Below are 23,548 nucleotides of genomic sequence, written 5' to 3'. Positions count from 1 at the left end.
GCATCCGTGCTTGAATCACTAACATCCAGCTCGCTACTCACAGAAGCGAAAGGCATTTTGACGTAAAAGTACGTGAGGCCCTGGTGCACTGTTGAAGTCACCTGGGCTTGGCATGGAATCACCCATAGCAGAATATTTTTTTATTTCCCGGCAGCTGCAAACAGGTTTTCTGCATTCTCAACAGTACAATAGTGCTGTTCTTCGGCATTCTCTGCGACTGAAACATGCCATGCGACCACCATGTCCTGGAACTCAAGGTAGACAACGTGGCTAAATAGCTTCGGCAGGTACATGCATGGCGAAGGCTTCCGACACGCGTTGAGAACATCCACCAACATTTAGCTTAATCCATTCTAACATATTTGGCTCCACACGAAGTAAAACTGGTCCACCAAAAATCTGCACCTAGGGGTTCTTCACGTTGAACGCCTTGTTGATGCAGTATGAAATCTGGAAGTCAAAGAGCTTGGCTGCCAAACTCACAGCTTCTTCCGCATTCCAGCCGATCCGAATTGCATTGTCATCCCCCTTTATCGATCCTGTCCAGATTCCAACAAGCTCGCACTGCTTGTCAACTTCAGCTTCCTCGATGAGTTCTGCCAACTTCACGTAGGCAAAGCTCCCATGAGCCATCCGTAATGAAGTCAAGAGTACCATCCGGGCCGCTGTACAAACACCCAGAATCCAAGAGTGGAGACATTCCACTGTCCAGCTTCCTGTCAAATGTTTCACTATATCTACTCGCTCCCACAGGCTTTGAAGCTTTTCTCGCATAAAGAGTGCATGCACAGGGTGGTGACCAGTTCCGAAGGGAAATTGCATCTCTTGAAGCTGAGATCACAGAAGTAGTAGCTTTGGATTTGCATCAGAACTGCGCTCTCAAGGCAATGGGTTTTGGGATGGTGGATCATTGTGTTCCATTCACCAGACCTGAACTGCGATGTTTGGCGTGTACGCACTGAATGAGGATGTCGATTTGGAGATAAAAGAGCGAAGCACAAAAGACTACATTGTAGACATTCACAAAGCCAGTTAACAAAGCAGCAACACCACTCTTTGTTGAAATTACATTACCGCTGTCCACTACAATCGTAGCTCTTACTTTCAAATGCATCAGAAAGGCCACACATTCAGAAATCGTTGGAAGGCTGGCCATGGGTGGGAATTCTTGCGCAAGGCTCCATAACAGAGTTGCTCCGATTCTCACCGAACCTTCAAGCATCCAGGAAAATCATGCAGCAGCCTTCTTAAGAAAGGTATCTCACAGTGGCAAGCAGGCTAGTGGACTTTCGAGCGCCAGCTGGTCCGATGAAATACCAAAATCCATACATATGGTCCTCTCATCGCTTCCAGTCTCAATGCTTTTCCATATGACTCCTTAGAAATTACACCCTCTTCGGGCGCTACTGCATCCGCGGATGAAATCGATCAGCCTTTTCGTGAAGACTCCATTCTTAAACCCAAAATTTTACAAAGATAAAACTATAAATTTAATTTTCTTTTTCGCAACAATAAATTTTAATTGTACCCTTCCATTTAACTTCTTAATTTCTTGTTATACAGCCAATGGGACCTCTTCCTGTGGAGCTTCCTCACGAACTTCTTCTTCTTCTTGTTGATTCATGGTGTCAACTTTTTCGACTTGGTCACTATCCAAGCTAGGCTTCTTTCCTGGCTTACTTCTTCTAAACAAGAGAACTCGAATCACGGCTCTCAGCGCCCTGTTGAGTGGATCTTGCAAACCATCCACTTCATAGTGGCCAAACCTCCAATCTCTTTGGACAAATGGTCTCTCGATTGGAACGTCAAGACCCCCTGATCAAACATCATCAAAGTTTATACCATGAAAAAGAGAGAGAACACAAGAACAACGCTTACCAGCATACATCAAACCATTTGCATCCACCGCCCGATAGAATGGTCTTTTGGTACCTTTAGCAGCTGCGTCTTGCAACTCCTTCCAAGCGGTAGCTCTTTGCTTTCTCGTGACCTTTCCAGTTCTTGCGAGCTGGAACAAAACCAAGAAAACTTACTCAGGAACAAAAAGTTGAAAAGAAAACTTAACCTCTGCAAAGAGATAATACGAGGGTCGTGGACACCTCGCGAGATTGTTTCGGCGATCCACAGCAGCTAATCCAAACTTCGGACCATATCCATCAGCCCACTCCCAATTGTCCGAGACGGTCCAGAAGCAATAGCCTCGGATTGGAACACCCTGTAGATTGAAGTTATGTCACAAAACTTTTTGCAAAGAGAAAAGATGAAACTTTGAAGCTCGCCTTGTTCATGGCAGCACGAATGGCCAGCAAATGCTCGATGATGTAAGGCCTGCGAATCAAATCTGTGCAATCCGAGACTCCATTCTCAGTGATGATAAAAGGGAAGCCACAGCTCTTGTATCGGTCGTGAAATGCCAAGAGCACACGATAGAGCCCATCCGGATATATCGCTCGTGCTGACTCGCTATACTCTTCGTTCTCAACCAGCTTTAATCCTGGTGCTGATATGAACTCCTGAAGAAAAAAAAAACGTTTTTTTTTTACTTCTGTTTGAGAAAATAGATGGAATATCACCTGACCGTAATAGTTGAGGCCGAGATAATCCAGTTTCTTACACACAGCATCAACGTATGGAAAATGTGTCTTCCAGTTGCTAATGACGGCTGCCGAGACGTCGAAAAGACCGTAGGGACGAACAAAAGATACGTGATGAGATATCCCAACTTGAGTCGTCTGGGATCGTCTTCGACTGCTCAAAAGAAGAAAATAAGAAAACTTGGCGAACAAAGAATGAGAAAAACAAGCACCTTATTTCGTGGATGATATCGTAAGCTTGGTTGTGAGCATCGGCCATCAAATCCATGACTCGATTAAACACTCCTCTCGGCATCACCGCGGTTGCGGTCTCCAAGAGATCCGGATGACCACCCGGCCACGCTCCAGCGCAGTAAGTCAGCATCGCAAAGACGTGCGGCTCGTTAATTGTCACCCAGAAATCCACCATCTCTCCGTATTCTTCGACCACCAATCTAGGAAAACAATGAAGAACTCTCAGTAGAACTCTGAAACTTTGAATCCCTCGTGATCTTTACCTCGTGAAATCCAGGAAATACTTGACAGTTCGTTCCTCCTTCCAGCCACCATAGCTCGCAGCCCAGGGAGGAAGAGAGTGGTGAAAGAGCGTGAGCATGACTCGCATCCCGTGAGCACGAACTCGCTCGATTATATGCTTGTATCGCTTCACCGCGCTCCAATTCACCTGAAAAACACGGTTTTTAGTTTCTTCGATCTTTCTTTGTCGTGAGAACTTACTGCTTGCTCAAACGAGATGTCCTTTGGCTCCAGAGGAACTATCCTCGTCCAGTCCACTCCCATGCGGAAAACAGTGACGTTGGTTTTTTGCGAGAGTCGGAGCTCGGTGTCTGGATCGCTCCAAAATCGAACTCGTTCTTCACTGATCACAAAAAAAATAAAGATAAAACAGTCACCATGAATGATCACGAAGAGAAACGAAAAAAACTAGAACTAGCAGCAACAAGATAGAGCAAAGAAAGAAAGAAAGTATAGAAACTTACGGGTGAACAACGTTGTGCCAGGCAGCTACATTAAGCTTGGCATCCTCCGGCTCTTCGTCCTCAGCGAACCTTTCAATGCCTCGAATCATGGCCTCCATAGCCACCCTGGCAAGCTTCCTCCCTTTCTTTGGATAATTGAATTGCAAACGCGGCTCTTCAGTGGTGCTCTTGGCTCGAAGAAGAGCCGGAGGAGTAGCACTTTCTTTCCTTATCAAGCTCGAATCCAGCACCTGTTCCTCAGAAATCTGGTCACTCTTGGGAGATTTCGATCTTTCCGCTTTTTCCTTCTCATCGACAACTTCCCACTCCGTGAGTTCTCCAGCCGTCGCAGATTTGGACTTTGACGCCAACAGCTCGTCTGATGCTTGCCGGAAAGTGTTCTCATCTTTTCTCGCATCGTCTCTGTCCATCTCTCGTTCTTGGATAAACTCCTGTTCTTGCTTGTCGGGAACAGTCTCCCTTGCAAATTCAAGCCATGCATCGTTGAGGTTGTCCTCGACGTGAGCTGGGGCTGTTGCTAGAGCGAAGAAAAATCCTCCATCTTCAGCTGGAACCAAAAAAAACACTCTTTTTCTTGTCAAGTACCGATTTTTCTTTCTAAAAACCATCGAAGAGAAACTTACCAGGCTTGTCGATTGGAAAGCTTGCGAGAAGCTCCTGGCTCTCGTCGATTGGGCACTCAAACGGAGCTAGCTTTTTTCTGCGAAACTGGAGATAGCCAATCGTGTTTGCAGCCACGGTGAGGACTCCAGCGGCGCCAACGATCTTGGTGGCATTGATAAGAAGAACCCACGGAGCCATTCGATCGAAACTGGAGTGGAATGGATTGGAGCGTGATTCAGTGACCAAGAGAAAAAGCTTCGTTCCCCCTTTTGCTCTTCAAGAACGATCCATCCGCGATGAAAGTTCTACAAGTTTCATCGATCAATCCATCCATTCAAGCCTTCCACATACCTCGCAGGAGAGATTTAAAGCTGCCCACGATGCTTCCAGCTGATCGAGCTTGTAAAATCTGGAGAAGGCGTGAGGCAGGCGCAAGGCATCCCCATTTTCTCCTAGCCACGCCAAGCGCTAGTATAAATGTGAGTTTATGCGACCTCCAGGTTACGCCACGTGGATGGCTGTGGTTAGCTCAAGTTGGGCCTGGGTGTTTAGGGTTTATCACGAGTTAGAGTTTTAGGGTTTATGCGCTATGGCGGAGGACGCGCACGAGCTGGAGAGCCTGTGCATGTCTTGCGGAGAGAATGTAGTGATTTTGGAGATTTCTGGTTGCGCTGGTACTGATTTTGCGGGTTTTTGATGTTCCAGGGGACGACGCGGCTGCTTCTCACGACGATTCCCCATTTTCGAGAGGTATGAATAGTAGCTATGCAATCCGTGAATGATTTTGGTTTATCTAGATCGTTCTCATGGCGTTTGAGTGTCCACATTGCAACGAGAGGTTAGAAACTTTGCTCTCTCTTTCGGATTTCAGTAGCTCGAAATTTTTGTTTTATTTTTTCCTTTGCTAGGAACAATGAAGTACAATTCGCTGGGCAACTCCAACCGCAAGGCTGCCGTTTCACATTAAGTGTTCCACAGCATGACTTAAAGGTGAGACAAAGCCGATTCGTTATCCCACTCAAACATTTTTTTCTAGGCCTTGAATCGCCAAGTAGTGAAGTCAGATTCTGCTACAATCAAGGTATGATTCCATGCCTTATTTGATTGTTTTTTTTATTTTATTTTATTTTTTTCCTCAGGTCCCAGAGTTGGATTTTGAAGTGCCACCGGAAGCCCAGCGAGGAGTTCTTTCTACAGTATGCCTTACGTTACTTTCAAGACAAAGATCGAAACGCAAAATTACTACTTACAGGTGGAAGGAGTTCTCCTCAAAGCTGGAGATGATTTGGAGCGATTGCAAGAAGAGCGTCGGGTAAAGATTGTTTCTCTTATTGCGCTAAACGTTAAGTATCATCCAATTTTTTTGTAGAAAGTGGACCCTCACACTGCGGCTTCTATAGACGCGTTTATCCTCAAGTTAAGGGCGTATGCTAGAGGTGAACAGGCTTTCACATTTTCACTGGAAGATCCATCTGGGAATAGCTTTATTGAAAACCCGTATGTTGTCTTGTCTTTCTTGGCTTATTTCCTGATTTTGCTTTTCCTCGTTTTCATTACTACAGGAATGCACCTAAAGAGGATCCAATTTTGTTGTGCGAGCACTACGACAGGACGCCTGAGCAGCAAAAGGCGCTCGGGTTTTTGTCCGTAGATCGCGAAAACGAAGACGGAAAGCAAGAAGAAGATGTTGTCGAGGAGTTACATGGGGCCGTTGGTGCTAAGCTTGCTCAACAAGCTATAGCACAGGGGAATAGCGAGCAGATCTCTGCTGCACTTTTCAAGTACACGGCTCCTGAGGAGGTGTGTACTCTGTTTCTTCTTTTTTGAGAATTTTACCAGAGGCTCTTTGACAGGTGATGACTTTTCCAGCCACTTGTGGAGCTTGTGCGGGACGATGTGAAACACGCATGTACATGACAAGTATTCTTTTTGTTTCTCTTTCCTTCGTTGTAGTACTCATCCTTTGTTCCAGATATACCATATTTCAAGGAGGTAATAGTGATGGCAGCATCTTGCGATACTTGCGGGTTTAGAAACTCCGAAGTAAGCTTCTGTTTTTGGTTCTTTGTTGTGAAAATCATCTTACACTTAGGTGAAACCTGGTGGAAGCATATCAGCTAAAGGAAAGAAAATATCTCTCGCCGTGGAAAACCAAATAGACTTGACAAGAGACTTGATCAAAGTAAGAAGTTCTTGCAATGTTTATGGTAGTGATATACCTTTTTTTTTTTAATCTTTTCCGATTAGTCAGACACAGCGGGAGTAGAGATTCCGGAGGTGGAACTTGAACTAATGCCCGGAACACTTGGCGGTCTCGTCACGACAGTCGAAGGACTAGTCAAGACAATCTCTGAAAGCAAGTAAGCACTCTCCGATCAAGCAGTGATTCTGACGTATTGAATTATCTTCAAGAGCTCAAGAGTGTCCATGGATTTGAAATCGGAGACAGTGCGGAGATTGTCACAAGACAAAAGTGGATGGAATTTGATGCCAAATTGCAAGATGTAAGTCATGTATACTTTGTTGGTTTTTTGGCTGACTATGTACTGTGTTTTAACGACACTAGCTACTGGAATTGAAAAAGTCATGGACGCTTGTTTTGGATGATTCCCTTGGCAATTCATTCATCGCTCCATGTACGGATTCTTCAAGCGATGACAATCAAATATCTGGTGAGTGAACTTTTCTTTCGTCATTGGTGATTTTACAACGATCGTTTTCATGCGTTTAGTTCGAGAATACGAGCGCTCCTGGGAGCAAAACGAGGAGCTCGGCTTAAACCACATGAACACTGGAACTTCTTAAGAAAGAGACGAAGTATCTTTCGTTACGTCTCACAAACTTGTGAAGCTTACTACAAAAAAATTGAATCACAGCTCACTCAAGAGTATCAAAATTCCTTTTTAGTTGTGAGAAGCTTAGAGCGATGGTACCTTGCCTCTGATGTAATCCTTGAGAAGTCCCTTCTCCAAATCGATCCGAGCCTTCTCCGCGGAGCTGGATGGCTTGATCTTCCTCTTCTCTTCCAGCATCCACTTGTAAAGCTCGATTTGCTCGTCGTGAGATACGTGCGGTGCTTCCGGCTTCTTCACTGGAGCCTCCATCTTTTTCTCTTCCACTTTAGCTTCCGGGGCAGCCACTACCTTTGGTTGATCGATCTAAAGCAAGAAAAAAGAAGAAAACTTTGAGCTCAAGCAAAGAATTACTTCATCCATACCTTGGATTGAGTAGCGGGGACGAACACTGCTTCTTTCTTTTCCTTCTCCCCGGAAGAAGCCTCCTCTTTGACACTGGCTTGTCCTTCTTCCTCGGGAGCCTTCTCCTTCTTCGCAAAGAATTTGTCTTGGTTAAACACCGCATACGCTGCGAATCGCAGAGAAGAAAAAGAGTGTAGGATCTAGCGTTATCTGGATCGAAAAGCGATACTTACACACCATCGCGGCATTCAAAGCCAGCAGCGTGTAGACGACATGCCGATAGCGATACCACGGCCCAGTGCCTGGATTCAACCATTCAATCGCTCCATCATCAGTGAGCGATGATCGAAATCCAGCGCGAGCGTCTTACCGAGAGGCGTCTTCTTGGACGAGACGGGAGGAATGGGATCTGCGGCAGTAGCTCCCTCCATTTTCTCGCTCGCTGGCTCCATCCCAAAAACCCTACATTTGTTTCTTTCTTCCACTTTAAATCATAATTAACAGAATATGCCAAATTACCCTTAGCGGAATAATCGAATTGCCGTGAATTTTGGAGGAAGCCCTACAAATTCCAAATTGTACTTTCTATGTAGAAAATAACAATATTTTCTTACAAAGTTAAGAAAATGTTCGTTGATATCTCTCAATGAAGAAGTGAAACATCAACATTGTGATACTTGGAACTTCCACAATCGCCATAAGAGGTTATTCCGCCCTTTGACAATGAAGCAAGAATCCAAGCTCCTGGCAGTATGTCACTCGAGTCTGTGCAGTGATAGTGATGAAGATCACTCCCTTCGTGAAATCTTCCATGACCATGCACTTCTCGAGCATTGAGCAAAGTGCCTCCCAGATTAGTTTTGGTTTAAGCCAGACGCAAAGACACGCTATCATCAAAGCCGCAAGCTTACTTGTCACTCTTTCCTGTGGAACCAAAGGGCTTGGGAGGCTTGGAGAAGTCCTCGTCTGGGAAGTAGTGCCTCCTCATCTCGTCGATTGAGTTCCACTTGCGAGAGCCATCGGGAAGAACAAAGCAGCCAGCCTTTGGATCCGGGGACTTGTACGTTCTCTTTGCTGGCATGGAGAAATCCTCGTACGGGAAGTACTGCCGCCGCGAGTTCCACTTCCTGGAGCCGTCGGGGATGACGAATCCACCCGTCGGTCGTTATGGCAGTTTGGGAAGTAGTGCCACCTCATCTCGCCCACCGATGTCCAGTTGTTGATCCTGTTTCCAGCAGCAGCTCCTCCTCCTCTGGATGAACCAGCGAAAGAGCTCCTGGTTGCTACAGATTGCGACAAGGAGGAGAGAGAATTTGCTAAGGATTTGCATTTGCTGGTGATGGCGATGGAGAAGGCGTTTGAGAGCTTGGTGGTGCATCTGATGGAGCGCCAAAGACATAAGAACTCGCAGGTGAGCCGACGTCTCTACCCAAGTAGCTCGTGCCATATCCAGTTCCAGTGCCAGGTAGAGCTGAGCTTGATCCAGTCTGCGGGGATGAGCTCGAAGTTTGGCCTGGCGTGCTTGATCTAGTCGAAGCGGATGGCGTTGGAGTAGACGATCCAGGCATCGACGACGCTAGTGTGGATTCTCCAGAAGCCGGTGTTGATGGTGATGATCCCGTTAAAGCTGGCGAAGTTGATGATGACGCTAGCTGACGAACTACTAGATCCTACTGAAGCTGCCGCTTCAACACCAGAGCCACTCGCGGAAACTGACGGTCCCACACTAGATCCAGAACTCTCTGCTGCGATTACCAGTGTCAACAACATTGTGTTCTATCTTAGAAACCAAACCCCCAAACTCTTGTATGCCAATATCAGCAAAAATGGATGATAAATGAAGAAAAAACATTCGTCCCGCTCCTAAAGAGAGAAAAAAAAAGAAAAAATTCATTTTAGTGAAGCCATAATGTAAAAATGAAGTTGAGAAAATAAAAATGCACTCCATGACTTTTACATTTGAAAAAAGTTTCTAAACTCTATATAAAGGTTTGAATAAACAATAGATTAGTTTTGGTTTAAGCCAGACCAAAAGGTCACACTCACAAGAAAAAGTCATTTGAGTAGAGCTAAACTGATCAGAGTGATTCAAATGGAGAAAAAAACTGCTAACATTGATCCATTAATCCTAGAAAAACAATATGCTCGCCTCTACTGGTTCTGCCAATAAACCCTGGATGAACTCAAGTGGGATCCTGTAGAGTGGCATTGGAGAGGAACCATGTGCAAGGACTTTTTCCAGTATGAGACCAAGCTGGGCTGAAAATTGATCAGGGTGCTGATTCGATCCTCCCTCATCCGGAAAGCAAAGGCCCAATAGATCCACTCTAGGAACCACTCACACTGCATCAACAAGATCTGGAAGGGGCGCTAGTCAATTAAGAACTGCTACTTCATGTGGCTGGCCCAACAAGAATGTCTTCCCTCTCTGGTGGCCATACATCTCCCGAACACAGCCTGCAAGACCTGTGGCACCACAGAAACACAGTGACACATCTTATGGGAATGTCCGGCAGCACATGATATATGGGAAGGTGCAGCAGCGGTACTCAAACGAATGTCAATTGGAGGAGTTGCAATCATATATGAATTAGTGCTTTGGGGTAGCTTCATCCAAGGAAAAACAAAGAATCCTGATGTATGGAAGTGGAGACACAATGAGGCCCCACACTTTGATCAACTCAACCAAACTTGGACACACATTAAGCATCTCCACCAGGAGCTCATCGATGTGCTTCAGGGATGCACACTAGCAGAGATATGGAAGGCTCGCTGCGCCAGGTTGTTCGAGGACACAGACCCCTCGGCTCGAGCAACTATCTCAAAGGTTTGGTCCAGATTGATTGTCTCACTCGCGGCCCACCTGGACACACTGATCAAACGAGGCGAGGAAGGGAAGATAGTGAAAGAGAAGGAGCTGTGGCCGTTTTTTAGAAGAAGAAGCAAGGCTGGAGAAGAAGAATGGATGTGAAAACCACCAATATGGATTTGGCAGCACATGTTTAGGAACAAAAGTACGTGTACCTCCCCAAGTCGACAGAGTTCAACACCAAGAACTTCGGAAGCTTGGAGATTGGACGTCACAGCCTTGAGTACCAGTTCTACTTTGTCCCCCTCGTCCCACCCCCCCTAAAAATCTTGAAGAGCTCTTTCCCGGTTTTGAGCAGGTTGAAATTGGACTCTATGGTTTATAGAGGATAAATTAAAACCCCATTGACAAGAAAAAGTCACTGAAAACTTCACCTCTCCTCATCTCTCAGGAATCCACATCTTTTTCCCAGCTGAATTTCAGCTTGCTCTTGCTGCTCCACCCAGCACGAGTTTGTGCTAGCACGCACAAAAACAAAAAGAAAAAAGAACACAAGAGTTACTTTTGGTAAAGCAAGTTTACACGAACCTGGAATGCTGTTGATAGATTTTGCCCTTGTTGTAAACTCTATATGGATCAGCAGGAAATATGATCCACCAGATAATCGACTGCTGCTTTCAACATTGCCCACAACGATTTGCACTGACCGGGCTAGTGACATTCTTTTTATATGAACTAGGAACTTCAACTACGTGGTTCCAAGACATGATAGCGTCTTATCCAGTTGAGTGTTAAGGATTGAGTGGTCTAAAGTCTCAGAATCATCATTCCGTATTAAAGCCTTCACAAAAAAGCTTTTCACAGAAGTTTAAGTTAAAATAGAATGCCTCAAAGATTTGCCCATTACAGGCAAATGCTGAGAGGAGAAGAGACTCACTGGTTGGATCGTGCATTTGCATGAGGTTCACGCTTGCACCATTTCACGAAGTCGCAGAGTCGTTTATAACTCAATCAGATTTTATCATAGTATATTCGTATTAGAATATTTGTTTGAACTAGATTTTTATGAAATTTATGAATACTTGAATACTACGTGTCAAAATCCAAAAAAGCAAAGAATGCATATACGGTGAGATATTGCGAGAGTAGATTTCTAGCAGTATGATTTCTAAAAAATCCATAATATAATAGATTTGCAAAATGGTCTTTAGCTCATAAAAATATCTTTGAAACGGATATTCTTAGAATATCCTATATAAGCTAAATTCTTTAAATTCAGTCTAAGTTATATCTATGTATATATACATACATATATATCTTTAATTTTACTTACATAATTTGTGATTTGCTGTTTTTGAAGACCACCAAATATTGTTTGGTGATTCAACTTTATAAGCAATAAAATTACAATCATTTTGCAAAGTATAATATGTAAATAATAGGCAATTTGGTTGATAACGGCAATAAAAATTATTTGCCCATATAACCTCTTTTTTATATGAATATATGACAAGGTTACCATCATTTTGAACTTTTAGATAACAATTATTATAATTAATATTTATTGGAGTATCCCAAATTTTATTTCTTTCTGAATATAATACTAAATTGCATTTAGATTCTAATAATAAAATATTCTTTCCATTTGGAGATATTAAGAAATCTCCCTTGTATAAAAGTTGACTACCACTTTCAAGTGTATTACTTGCAATATCACAGTCTTTTGAATTTTGACTTCTTATATTATATATATATAGTGGTTGTGACCACCATACTGCCATAGAATATTGTATTTGATAATTTATTGATGTGATTTTAGCTGAGCTTGCACGATTTAAAACCATTGCTTCATGATTATTTTGAACTAATGGGTTTAAGCGTTGCATCAAGTTTATTCCTTTAATCACTGTATTAGTTACCTTACCTGTTCCACAAGTATTCGATTGATGCTCAAATCGTTTTATCCTAGCACAAATAATTCCTCGTGAAGTTTCTATTAGAGTTAAATCTTGATATGTTGTAGAATAATATCTATAATAATCAATATCTCTTATAAGTCTATGAATCCATTTATAATATTATTAATATCTTGCTCCTCTAAGTTTTTCCCTGGTCCATTATCTCCCCATTCATAGGTGATTGAAAATACATTTTTAAAAAATAAATAAAAAAGTATAAACTTATACACAAACATAAAAATTTTAAATTTAATTTTAAATTAAATTAATAAACTATTGGATAGGACTTATTATTTATAGACGATCTCAATGTATTAGCTTTTTATTCCATTATTTTTATTCTAATATAAAAAAATTTCATATGGAAAATAAAAAAAATACAAAAGGTATTTTTTATATATATTTGATTCTCTCAAACTATTGCTAAGCTTGAATAGTTTTAATATTACAACATAATTACTTATGTTATTTTGTTATAAGTATAAGATTTAAATCAACAAAACAAAGGAGTAAAATACCTTTAAGCTTTCCTCAACCAACGACCATAAAAGGATCTTTGATTTGATGAGACAAATATGAAACCTTCAGATATAAGCAACCATACATAGCACTTTTAAATATAAATCTAATCCAAGGGTTGTGGTACATTCTCATCGCCCTTAATAAATTATTTTCATCTATCTGGTAGTAAGAAGAGATAAATGCATGCTAATCAAGTACATCCACCACCTCAAAAACTACCCAGTGCATCACAGCAGCCTTTTGTTACATTTGGGAGCGTGGAGGAGCTCATGGCCTTCTTGCAACAGCAGCACCTACTTTGCCCACACGTCTGTGATTGCTCGGCACTCCACCACATGCTGATCCAGGGCACTCAATCCAATTTGGGCGAGGAGCAAAATGATGTTACCATGGAGCTGGAGCAACAAACTAAGGACAACAGTAGATAAGGAGAGTGATTTCACCATGGAATTAGAGTGGGAACTTGAGGAAGAATCTGCAGCAGTAAAAGAGCAAATATTGCTCATCTAGAGTGATAAGGTCCACAAGATCCCAGACAAGACAATCTCATGCTCACCACAAATCACGCTAGTTTTGAAGGTGCCCTGAACAATCAGCAAAAGTGGACAATAAATGAAGAGCAAACATTAGTCTCAAATCTTTGTAAAACGAAGCTCCTAAGGAGAAAAAGGAAAAAACATCGTTCTAGTAAAGCATGTTTTCACAATAATGTCGTAAGGTAGAAAATTAAAATGCACTCCATGACTTTTAGATTTGAAGAAATATTAACATTGCCTGGAACTTCAATGATAGACAAGTCACACGGTACCACCATCCTTGTCCCTTGACCATCTCATCAGTATCCAAGAAAAACTAGATTCCTTCTCTTCTTCTCTTCGCTATAGTCATCAGATCAGCAGCTTCTCGATCAGTCCCTGCAAGAAAAATCCCATGAGAACTGAAAGAAACATCCAAGAGATCTAGAAACTTGCCTTGAGCTGCTCGATCTGGCTCTTGAGCTGGCTGCCTTCGTTGGACGTCACCGAGGCTGCAATCACGGACCTCGAAACGCCGCAAGCTCGCCCCAGCGCTTGCTTCGACGGTACGAACACATAGGGAACATTCTACACCCATCGAAAGAGAAGTGAGAATCGAAAGGAAAAAGCAAAGCGCTAAACTCTCACCTTGTCTTCGGCCAAAAGGGGCAAATGCAAGAGGATTTCCAGCGGCTCCGTGTCCGCGGCCATGATTATAAACTCCGCCATGCCGCGATTCAGCGTCTTGGTCGCTGCAAGAATCGAGTTTGAGACCAAAAGAAACGCTCGCGAAGAAATCTTACCCTCATTCGCGCCCTTCTTGAGCTGCCGGTAGTTCGCTGCCTGATTGACGACTTCCAGGATAGTATTGGTGAGCTGCGCATCCGCCAGAGGGTACGCCTTTGGATTCACCTCAGACCCCATCGCCGCCGCTCAAGAACCCTAAAACTCTGCTCTGCCCTAAAACCCTAAGCCAGCGCTACCCAATAAACACGAAATTTCAAATTTTCCCGCCATTCTGACCCAAAACCCTAGGAGAATTGTTGAGCTTTAGGGTCTTCTGCCAATCCATGAGCGAGAGCGATGGCGAGGCGCAAGAGCGGCGGGCAATGTGGCAACGTGGAATCGATGAAGGCAAGCTACAGGGAAGCCAAGCAGATCGGCGACAGGGAAGAGGAGTCGCGATGGGCAAACCAGATTGGGCATGTGTTCAAAGATCGGGGCGAGTATGTGGAGGCGCTCAAGTGGTTTCGCCTGGATTATGAGATCGCGTCAGGTCGAAAGGCTTCTGGGAGCATGTCTCCTGCTGGATTGATGCCATCTTGCCAATCCATGGGAGAAATCTACAGCAGAATGCAAGACTACAAAGAAGCTCTCGTCTATCAGGTACTCCTCTCACCCCCAAGGAAAAGAGAACCTCTTTTCTCTCGATGCCCTCTTCCTTTTTCTGAGAAAAATCATTCTTTTCTTTGTAGTTTCATTCAGCCATCTTTTTTCTCCTCTTCTCTGCTGATCGTTCCCTTTCTCCATCCTAACAGGAGAGACACTACCAGCTAGCCAAAGAGACTGGTGATGTACTCGAGCAGCAGCGAGCAAGCACACAGCTTGGTCGGAGCTACCTCGATCTCTTCGAGAGAGACGACGATACTGGAATTCCTTTCTCGACCATCATCAAGAAATGCCAAGAGTTTTTCACAACTGCATTGAATCTGGTAGCGCAGATGCCACAGGAAGGGAACGCTGGCTGCATGCTCGCCGACGCCCATAACAATCTGGGACTCATGAAGATGGTATTCGACGACCACAGAGAGGCTGAGAAGTACTTGTACCACGCTCTGAAGATTTGCGACGATGAAGAAGTTGCTCCGAACAACGAGGTTCGATCCAGGATCCATCACAACCTTGGCAGGCTCTATACCGAGCGAAGGAACTGGCAGTACGCCAAGGAACACATGCAGCTCGATATCATGATTTGCAAGGTGGTTGGGAACTTGCAAGGCGAAGTTAAGGGGCTGATAAACTTGGGAGACCTTTCGTTCAAGACGCAGAACTATGAGGACGCGATGAAGATTTACAAACGCGCCCTTACGATTGTGGGGAAGCTGCAGGATGAAGACGCTCTCGCTGCAAACGTGAGAGAAAATATCCAGGTGGTGAAAGACGCGGAAGAGATTATGCAGGAGTTATCTAAGGGGCTGCTTAAACTTCAAAAATTACAACGAGACAAAAGAAACGTCAAGAAAGAGTACATTCTACTTGGCAAGCTCGTGAGCCAGGCGGAAACTGTGTGCAATTGGGACATGGTAAGTCAGTGCTAATTTATTTCTTTTCTTTACTTGTGAGACTTGACCGAGAAAGAGAGTGTATGCTTGCAGTTTCTTAAGCTGACGAAACAGCAAAAGCGGGCGGCAAAGCGGCTTGGAGACTCTGGAAAAATAGGTGACGCCTTTGGAATGGTGGCACAAGCATACTATCATCTGCGATCGTTCGAGAAGGCCAAAAAGTGGCACTTGAAAAGCTTTCAGATATCCAAAAGATCGAAGAACTTGGAAGTAAGTTTGAGGAAAAGAAATCAAAATGGCAGATGTACTTGTAGTTTCTTGACATGTTTTCACTTGCAGGGCCAGTCCATTGCTAAGAACAACTATGGTAATGCTCTGGACGCTAATGGCGAATGGGAAGCTGCTCTTAAGGCTTACGAGGAAGCATACGAGTAAGGAACGGTTTCTATGTCATTTGAGTTTTACTTTTGGACATAGATTGGCGGTGTCTGAAGGAGAAACAGAGATGCTGGAGCAGCAGAAGAGCGCGCTGGAAAACATGCAGTATGCTTATAATATTCGCTTTGAGGACTTCGACCGAGCAAGGTGGACTAACTATTTATAATAGTGCTCCAATGACGTTTAATTTTTCTTTTCTCATGCAGAGAAGTGGAGTCCAAGATTACGAAAGTAAAATTCCTGATCAGGCCAGGCCATTCTGCTGCTGAAGATGAGCTAGTTTGCTTAGAAACGGACAGCGATTCTGAGCACCAAGAAGCGAAAAAAGTCCCACCGGTAAATTCTCGGAAACGCCACCGGATCGTGCTATCTGATGATGACACAGAAGAGCAAGAAAGTGCCAGCAGAGCTGGAGAATCTGGTTTCCAGGCTACCCCTGGATCACCGGAAGTAATAGGAGTGCCTTCCACATCGGAAGTACGATCCACCTCGGAAAACGGTGATTTTCTTCCAAGTAATGCTGCTAGAACGCCTCCACCTTGTAATCCGAATGAGAGCTCGGGTGCTAGCGCCGATAGAGCTAGAACACCTCCACCTCTCACTCCGAATGAGAGCTGGGATGCGAGCGCCGATAGAGCCGTGCGGATGGACGTCGACAATGTTTCTAACCTTCATGGCGACTCCAACGTAAGCTTCTTTTGTATTTCTGCTATGGCTTGGACACTAATCTTCTTCTATCCATTTGATCTCAGGTGGTTCATGTCAATGTAGACGGGCATGTTCTTCATGTGAATCTCAAATGCTTGTCCTCTTCTCAGCATCCAGAGTTCATAACTGTAGAAGCGTTTTTGGAGGAAGTTTTACGTCTCTACAAGTCTGCAAAGCCAGAAGGTGCTTGATATTACTGCTTTTTCTGCGAGAAACTTATCATGGCTTTCCTCGTAGGTCCTCATCCCATTTTGAGGGAGTTATCCATAGGAGGTGCCATACTACCTTCTGGTAACATTTACAAAGACCTGGCTAAAGTTGATTCACACGAGGTGGCAGTGTCTATAACAGGTGTGGTCATTTACTTCCGTTGGTTTTCTTTACAGTTTTATGTTGGCTTTAGGATGGATACCGGTCCCGTTGGTCGAACGATATGATTTAGCGTGTAAGAAACATAAATTCAAGCCAAGTCTGGAGCTCCAGAGCAAGCTTAAGGTTTTTTTTTTTATTGTCTTAATGTTTCTTTTAAGTTAAGAAACATTTTGTTGTACAGCAGATTAAAATTGGCGAAGTAGACGCATGCGACTGTGACCTTGACGACGTATCTATCTGGCCTTTGCTCCTGGCGTTAGACGATATTGGCTCACTGTTCTCCATAAAACTTGCTCACAATCAATTGGGTAAGTATTTTTTACTACTTTCGCATCTACCAAAATCCTTAAGCTTTTGATTTCAGGAAGGTTGACGGGTCTTCAGAAAATTCTAGGCGATACGAAAAACTCAGACACTGGTTTGTTGCTCGACTTGCACGACAACAACCTGGTCGCAAATTCACTTTCTGAGGTTAGACTTTCGCATACGTTTCTTTATATTTGCGGTTGTCCAAGCAGATTTCCAAATGTTCCATCACCTTGCGGCGCCTAGAAGTGATCATTCTATCCGGAAACTTGCTTACAGATGGTGTGGGACATGACTTGGCTCGAATACTAGAACACGCACCTAGTGAGTCTTTACTTCGCTTTTATTGTATGGAGTAACCTGAGTTTGAACCAGGATTGCACACGCTGAAAGTGGAAGAGTGCGGCCTGACCACTCTGACTTGCCAGAAACTCACGAATGCGCTGCAATCAGGATCATGCTTGCAAAGGCTATCAATTGGCAAGTATGTTGAATCTGTAGTAAAATGCTGACTTGCTTCTTCAGGGAAAAACAACCCGATAGCTGGGTATGCTCTTACAGCTTTATTAAAGAAGTTGGCAACACTTCCAAGGTAACAAAAAAAATGAAATACTTTCGATGGTTTTCGAAATGATTTTGGTCGGTTTTGTCCGATATAGTTTCGAGGCCTTGGATATATCCGGGTTACAGGTATGTGGCCCCACGGGAGTGGAAGGCATTGTTCACTTAATCCAGGAAACGAGTACCTTGTCCCAGCTCTTAATGAGGCAGCTTGAAATGAGACCTGTGAGTCGCACCTTTTTGGTGCTTTGGAGTAACTTGTATGGCTTTTGCAGGAATTTTGGGAGAGAATTGGTAATGCCATCAGTGAGAACTCGTCAGACCTCTCCACAGTAGACGTGACCGGCTGTAAAATATTACCCGAGGTTGGTGATCGTCTGTACAGGCATCTCGTCACCAGTCCAGCACTGGCGACTTTGAGTTTAGCTGGAAACCATTTGAGCTCGCAGGTAAGTAATCAACATGTCAGCACAATCGTGATCTAATGTTCTCGCTTTTCTAGTCTGTCCAATTAATTGTGGAGGAAATCAAGAAGCCAAATTGTGTGCTGCGAAAGCTAGACTTGAGCGACTGTGGCTTGTCTCAAAATGGTGTCGTAAGCCTCTTGAAATCTTTGCGAGGTACGACCCTGGAGAGAAAGTTCAGATATCTAATCTTCGTGTTATGGCTTTCGCAGGTAACAGTTTCCTTGCGGAATTGAGACTGGCTGGCAATTGCCGTGATGCAAGCAAAGTTTCCAGCACTGAGATTGTTGCAGACAGTGAAGACGAAGGAGAGGTAGAGGATGGAGTCGTCCAGCAATTATCCAAGGCGTTGTCATTGGCTGCGGGATTGAAATGCTTGGATCTTAGCAGCATAGAGTTTGTTACTCCAGCCGCAGTGGTAAAACTCTACAGTGGATGGTCGGACTCGAGATCAACAACGAAAAAACATGTCAAGAACGAGATCGTCCACTTTAGTGTAGAGGGATTTGTTTGCTGTTATTCCCGCCAATGTTGTATATAAATTAAGCCCCGGTTATAAAATTCCAGAACACCAGCACCGCCATAACACTTTTGAGTTTAGAAAAGATTAGGAAACTTTAGTATGGTTCCATGCATAAACCATGCAAACATATCTATACGTGTAATATTTTCTAAATGGTTTTGAAATTTTATAAAAATATATTTGTCTCTTAAAGCCAAGTATCTTCAAAATATGTTACACAAGTTGGATTATTTGGCCATGAAAGAAAATCCACTAGGATGACTTTCTTTTGTCTTTCGTACATCCAATTTCCAATTGCTTCCAGAATTGTCTGCCAATACAAACTAGATAGTAAAACCTCCAAAAGCAAATATTGATTCTACCTGGTTATTTACTCGAACTGTGGAAACGTCACCTTGACAATGGTGAAAACATGAATTGATGAAGAAACCCCATTTTTCTTTCTCAAAAGCAGGTGAAATATTTGTTAGGAAACTTGATCTAAAGCCTGAAAAAACATAAACTGTGAATATGAGTGTTGTTTATATCTTTTGTACCTTGTAAGATTTGGAGCTGCCTGGGATGGCAAGAAGATGAATTTAAGACACATGGTCTCCATTCCGCAGTTGGGTATAGTAATGTGTTTCTAATCTGCCAAGTATCATATGCAGAATTAAGAAGAAACATGGGTTGCTTAATAGATGGCAAAATATATGGAGGAAAGAGTTGCTGAAATAGAATGTCTTTCATAATAAAAATAATAAAACATTGAATATTTACCTTATATGCTGCATTTGTTGGAACATAATTTCTTTCAATGCCCAATGTAATATTGTGTTCCCTCACTGTTATGTCAAAAATGGATTGCAACGAGTAGTTTCCTGTAATATCAGGCCTGTAATAAAATTAAACCTTTAATTACGATTATAGTATATACACTATAATAACTTACAGGTTCACAAAAAGCCCACCATCCATTAAGCATTTTACTGTTGCATGAGGTAATAACTGTTTGAAATCGTTGCAATAAACTGCTGTGGCAGTAGCCCCTACTGAACAGCCAGATAGAAGAACCTAAAAAAATAAAATAAAATTATAGTTACAAAAAATATTATCTTTTACCTTACCTGGTTTGCATGTTTCATGCCTTTCTGCAGAAGGTTTCTGATGGTGTAATTCCATATCTTTCGCCCTCTGTAGTAAAGATAGCGGGTCTGCAATACCAAATGATAGTACAAATACTTTCCAAATACTGTTTACTTTGTTTGTCTCAGTATCAAAAACTTGGACAGGTTTCTCAACATCTCCAAGGTAGCTTCCACCATCACAATAAGTGATTTCTACATGATTCCAGTTCCAGAAATCTGCAAGCTTCTAAGCTAGTTAGTTTTTTCCTTACACTACCAAAAGAAAAAGAAGAAAAAAGACCTGGATTGTTCTTCTTAGAAATGCTCAAAATACCAAAGTTTAGGCTGATTTGCTCACTCATCTGTTGCGATGATCCAAGTTCTGATGTGCTGCGGCTCAAGCAGGACCTTTCTTTGCTGTCGCCATAGCACACACCTCCACCCTATGGAAAATTGGAAACAAGTTCTTTGTATAATCATAAAATACCCGCAAGAACAGGAGCCAATTTGGGGAATTTCTTCTCCGCAAGTAATACGCTGGTGGGCTTCCATCGAGACACACTGGATAGAAAGATTTGTAGAAAAATCCTTGTACCATAGAAAAACATTATAATACCTGCGCCCTCTTTGACAGCATTGTGCAAGATCGTTATGTTGACGATTTCCTGCGCTGATGATTCTTGCAATGGAAATGAAATGAGCAAGAACATTAGTGCGATCCACAGCTTCGCCATTGCCTTTAAAAAATTTGGACAAGTAATATCAACCCTAATTTCCAACGCGAAGGCTTAATGGCGATGGAGATGGTAGGACGCATTCACCTGTGCGCTTGCAGCTATGGATCGAAGAAAATGATCCAGGCGGCTCCTCAGTGCAGTGTGGTGAAGGAGGCGCTGCTCCAAGGCGGTCTCGATCAACAGGAGCTCTCGGCCTTCACGGAAGAGGATTTGTCCAAGCTCTGGCGTGCTGGCTTTGTAAATACTGCAGTGCTGAAGAAGGCGAGCGCCTATGAGTTGCCTGTACGCTACGCCCTGTCCTTCTGGATGCATTCAGCCATCGCGTAAGTTTTCGACCAAGAGCAAGAGCGTCCCCGATGTGCTACAGGCGGGGGTTTGGGGTTGGCCTCGCTGTGACACCCGAATCCAATTACTTTGTGGAGCCTGGAGAGATCCACGCCGGGCTTAGGAGTGATCTGGAAGCCGGCAAGTACTGCGCGTTGCTGGGGCCGAGGCAAAGCGGCAAGACAACTGCCGCTATGGCTGTTATGCGCCAGATGATGGACAGTGGTTTAGTGTACCCGGTTCGCTTGGGTGGCCTGGCGGACGCGAATCCCAGTTGAAGCACGTCCACCATGTTTGATACTTTGATTCGTTTCATGCGTCTCGTATCGCCGAAGTACTTTGGTGCTGCAACACTGCCTGGATGTTTTCTTCGCCACCCTTCGTGATGTGAAGCAGAGGAAGGATCTGTACAACCTCAAGTCGTGCATTCTGATATGAGTGGAGACTGTGCGAGATCTCCTGGACGGAAGATACGGAAGAAAGAGTCTGATCGAGGAGCCGAGGAGGCTATCGCCCTTACCACACGATTACTACGTTCGAGCGTCAGGTTTTGATCTGGACGACATCGTTTCACTCCTGGAACAAGCAAATGAAGACTATGGTGGCGCAGTCAAGGACGTCAAGGAAATAGCTGCGTCAGTGTTTGAGCTGACCTCGGGGCATAAAGGACTGGTCGGGGTCTGCTTGGCTTTCATGCTCCGGATGGAGCTGTTCACGATCAAGGATTGGCGGCAGAGCGTTCGTTCGTATGAACTCAGGACTTACATTTTCGACAAAGCTACGTACTGGCGAATCATGGACAGTTTCAATACGCAGGCAAGAAGCAAGGAGGGGTATGAGCGGGTCATGGGATTTGTACAAGCAGTGGAGAAGCCCTACCAAGAACTGGAGAGCGTGCAGGACTTGCTAGCTGAAGGCGTCTTGGCGGTGAAGAGGCAGGATCCGGTGACTCGTTGGGGATCTCTTCTCCCTTGTTGCTTACCGAATTGCTCAAGCAATGTGTGATCACGAGTGAGGAGGTTGAGGATCCACCTGTGCAGGGTGTTGTTAATGGGAAGTGGGTTATCATGCAAGTTCTTCAGACCATGGAGGAGTGTCAGAACCAGGCTGAATACGCTCTTCAGTTTGCTTTCATGTGCCGACTCAAAGCTGTTCTAGTGCATGCTTATCCAATGCGTGATTTTCTTGTCCTTCCAGAAGTGAAAGAGAAGATTGATGCGTCAAAGCCATCTCAAAAACGGTTAGATACACTCGTCAAAGATGGAACCAAGGGGTTTGAGCTTTTGGTGAATTGTAGACGGGAGCAGCTGGCGGAGTGCATGCAAAGAGCAAAACGAAATCATGAGCAGCATGGAAAGCAAGTTTTTGTTGTTGATTTCTTGATGGACGTTCCTGCCATTCAGACCCGACCAGATCATGATGGAGTAATTTATGTTGGAGTAAGATTTCAGCGCGAACAAAAAGGTTGTGGCGATCTTTATTGACTGCTATAACGTGAAAGACAAGCACTGTCAAAAGATGGGATGGTAAACTCTCCTTTGTGTGATCCAAAAAGTATGAAATGGCAAACTAATTGTTTAGTGTTAATAAATTAAATCGATCCTGGCATCGCTGCCCGTCAAACGCTTAAAAGGACATTTGAGCCCAACTTTCCTACCCATGGACTTCATGGGATTTGAGGGAGTTAAGTGTATGCTTGCGGATCTGTGCTGGGCGTATGCTTACCAGGCTCCAGGTCCAACGGGGCATTCTCTCAATTCCTGGCGCTCGTATTCCGCGAGGGCGAGATGATGAGAATTGCACTTCATCCATTTTCGCGACTTGGACGTAAGCCGAAATCGCATTCCAGAAGATTACATGCCTCTCGTGCATTCATCTCCTTGGAAAATTCTCATTCTTGGCAAAAACTGTGAGCGTAGCCCTCCAAGAAACAAGGTTTCTGTCTTTGGACTTCGACATGGTCTGTCAAAAACATTTGGAAGATTTTGGCGCCCTTCACCCTGGGCCTAGACGGAGCAAGTTCTTCCTTTGTTAGTTTATACTTCGAAAATGTTTGTCGTTTAAGTTTCTGTTACTCGATTTCTGATTCCAAACGTTGCACCACCAGCTTGTGGACAAAGGAGAGTGTTTCTACACGACAAATCGTGTTTGTGTAGATTGCTCTAATTTGCCGTGTTCCATCATGCTCAAGATAGCTGAGCTGGAAGGGGAAAAAGACTTCCGTACCCCTAGGCGCCATATCTGGAGTCCATTCGAAAAGCTGGCCAAGATCCTCCCATGTGTCACATAACGTGGGATAGTCCTGTGCCTGCGGACATCGACCTACTACCTGATCCGGGAAAAGAAGCTGTCGCTCTCCAAGAAGAACAGGTGACAGGCTCTACTGCCTCTAGTGGTGGCCTATGGTCCGATACATGGAAAACCTTGTTTATCCGGGATGATGCAGGAAGGGCGAGTTGATACACTGTCATGGAAATGGCCCAAATATGTCATGGCTCTCTGCCTGAGCGTGTATCTCTGTGGTCAAAAGCAGAAGTCACCCACCTCAA

General features: G+C 43.9%; 6 protein-coding genes across 8 annotated transcripts; 2 read left to right on the top strand and 4 right to left on the bottom strand.

The window, feature by feature from the left end:
* Positions 1-1,512: 1,512 nt before the first annotated feature.
* LOC9638861 (galactolipid galactosyltransferase SFR2, chloroplastic) lies at positions 1,513-4,661 on the bottom strand. The gene is made up of 11 exons (XM_024662434.1): positions 4,529-4,661; positions 4,198-4,482; positions 3,575-4,121; positions 3,312-3,453; positions 3,092-3,258; positions 2,807-3,028; positions 2,574-2,748; positions 2,280-2,513; positions 2,066-2,215; positions 1,879-2,008; positions 1,513-1,815 (listed from the first exon to the last, which is right to left on the bottom strand). Exons 2-11 carry the CDS (start codon positions 4,373-4,375, stop codon positions 1,556-1,558), a joined length of 2,205 nt encoding a protein of 734 aa, XP_024518202.1. The 5' UTR covers positions 4,376-4,482; positions 4,529-4,661; the 3' UTR covers positions 1,513-1,555.
* Positions 4,662-4,747: 86 nt separating this feature from the next.
* LOC9638319 (zinc finger protein ZPR1) lies at positions 4,748-7,082 on the top strand. 2 transcript variants are annotated; one of them, XM_024662435.1, is made up of 16 exons: positions 4,748-4,820; positions 4,883-4,927; positions 4,975-5,015; positions 5,086-5,167; positions 5,214-5,258; positions 5,317-5,373; positions 5,430-5,489; positions 5,547-5,674; positions 5,740-5,977; positions 6,031-6,097; positions 6,150-6,220; positions 6,270-6,359; positions 6,425-6,533; positions 6,590-6,681; positions 6,744-6,849; positions 6,909-7,082. In XM_024662435.1, exons 1-16 carry the CDS (start codon positions 4,767-4,769, stop codon positions 6,980-6,982), a joined length of 1,359 nt encoding a protein of 452 aa, XP_024518203.1. In that variant the 5' UTR covers positions 4,748-4,766; the 3' UTR covers positions 6,983-7,082. The 2 variants fall into 2 exon arrangements, 1 of the variants encoding a protein (XP_024518203.1); XR_002990670.1 differs by lacking the exon at positions 6,909-7,082 and having other exon boundaries at positions 6,425-6,537.
* LOC9638860 lies at positions 6,979-7,832 on the bottom strand. Its single transcript, XM_002988475.2, has 4 exons — positions 7,745-7,832; positions 7,608-7,676; positions 7,395-7,540; positions 6,979-7,335 (listed from the first exon to the last, which is right to left on the bottom strand). Exons 1-4 carry the CDS (start codon positions 7,824-7,826, stop codon positions 7,096-7,098), a joined length of 537 nt encoding a protein of 178 aa, XP_002988521.2. The 5' UTR covers positions 7,827-7,832; the 3' UTR covers positions 6,979-7,095.
* A 5,513-nt stretch (positions 7,833-13,345) lies between these two features.
* LOC9638625 (NHP2-like protein 1) lies at positions 13,346-14,138 on the bottom strand. The gene is made up of 4 exons (XM_002988474.2): positions 13,982-14,138; positions 13,827-13,930; positions 13,635-13,766; positions 13,346-13,577 (listed from the first exon to the last, which is right to left on the bottom strand). Exons 1-4 carry the CDS (start codon positions 14,100-14,102, stop codon positions 13,551-13,553), a joined length of 384 nt encoding a protein of 127 aa, XP_002988520.1. The 5' UTR covers positions 14,103-14,138; the 3' UTR covers positions 13,346-13,550.
* Positions 14,139-14,234: 96 nt separating this feature from the next.
* On the top strand, positions 14,235-18,886 carry LOC9638074 (protein TONSOKU). 2 transcript variants are annotated; one of them, XM_024662423.1, is made up of 18 exons: positions 14,235-14,564; positions 14,717-15,481; positions 15,554-15,730; positions 15,800-15,891; positions 15,938-16,045; positions 16,105-16,585; positions 16,651-16,789; positions 16,844-16,957; positions 17,010-17,101; positions 17,163-17,286; positions 17,343-17,449; positions 17,497-17,608; positions 17,660-17,764; positions 17,810-17,876; positions 17,944-18,070; positions 18,121-18,294; positions 18,348-18,465; positions 18,522-18,886. In XM_024662423.1, exons 1-18 carry the CDS (start codon positions 14,262-14,264, stop codon positions 18,848-18,850), a joined length of 3,534 nt encoding a protein of 1,177 aa, XP_024518191.1. In that variant the 5' UTR covers positions 14,235-14,261; the 3' UTR covers positions 18,851-18,886. The 2 variants fall into 2 exon arrangements, with proteins under 2 accessions (XP_024518191.1, XP_024518189.1); XM_024662421.1 differs by having other exon boundaries at positions 17,160-17,286.
* Positions 18,887-18,974: 88 nt separating this feature from the next.
* Positions 18,975-20,689, bottom strand: LOC9638624 (pectin acetylesterase 8). The gene is made up of 10 exons (XM_002988473.2): positions 20,555-20,689; positions 20,426-20,499; positions 20,240-20,381; positions 20,072-20,175; positions 19,939-20,025; positions 19,764-19,885; positions 19,592-19,706; positions 19,369-19,540; positions 19,195-19,319; positions 18,975-19,142 (listed from the first exon to the last, which is right to left on the bottom strand). Exons 1-10 carry the CDS (start codon positions 20,670-20,672, stop codon positions 19,020-19,022), a joined length of 1,182 nt encoding a protein of 393 aa, XP_002988519.2. The 5' UTR covers positions 20,673-20,689; the 3' UTR covers positions 18,975-19,019.
* Between the last annotated feature and the right edge of the window lie 2,859 nt (positions 20,690-23,548).

The sequence above is a fragment of the Selaginella moellendorffii genome, unplaced genomic scaffold (genome assembly GCF_000143415.4).
Source record: "Selaginella moellendorffii unplaced genomic scaffold, v1.0 SELMOscaffold_89, whole genome shotgun sequence".
Classification (NCBI taxonomy): domain Eukaryota; kingdom Viridiplantae; phylum Streptophyta; class Lycopodiopsida; order Selaginellales; family Selaginellaceae; genus Selaginella; species Selaginella moellendorffii.
The sequence above is the reverse complement of the archived record's forward strand: the minus strand, read 5'-3'. Positions and strand labels throughout refer to the sequence as shown.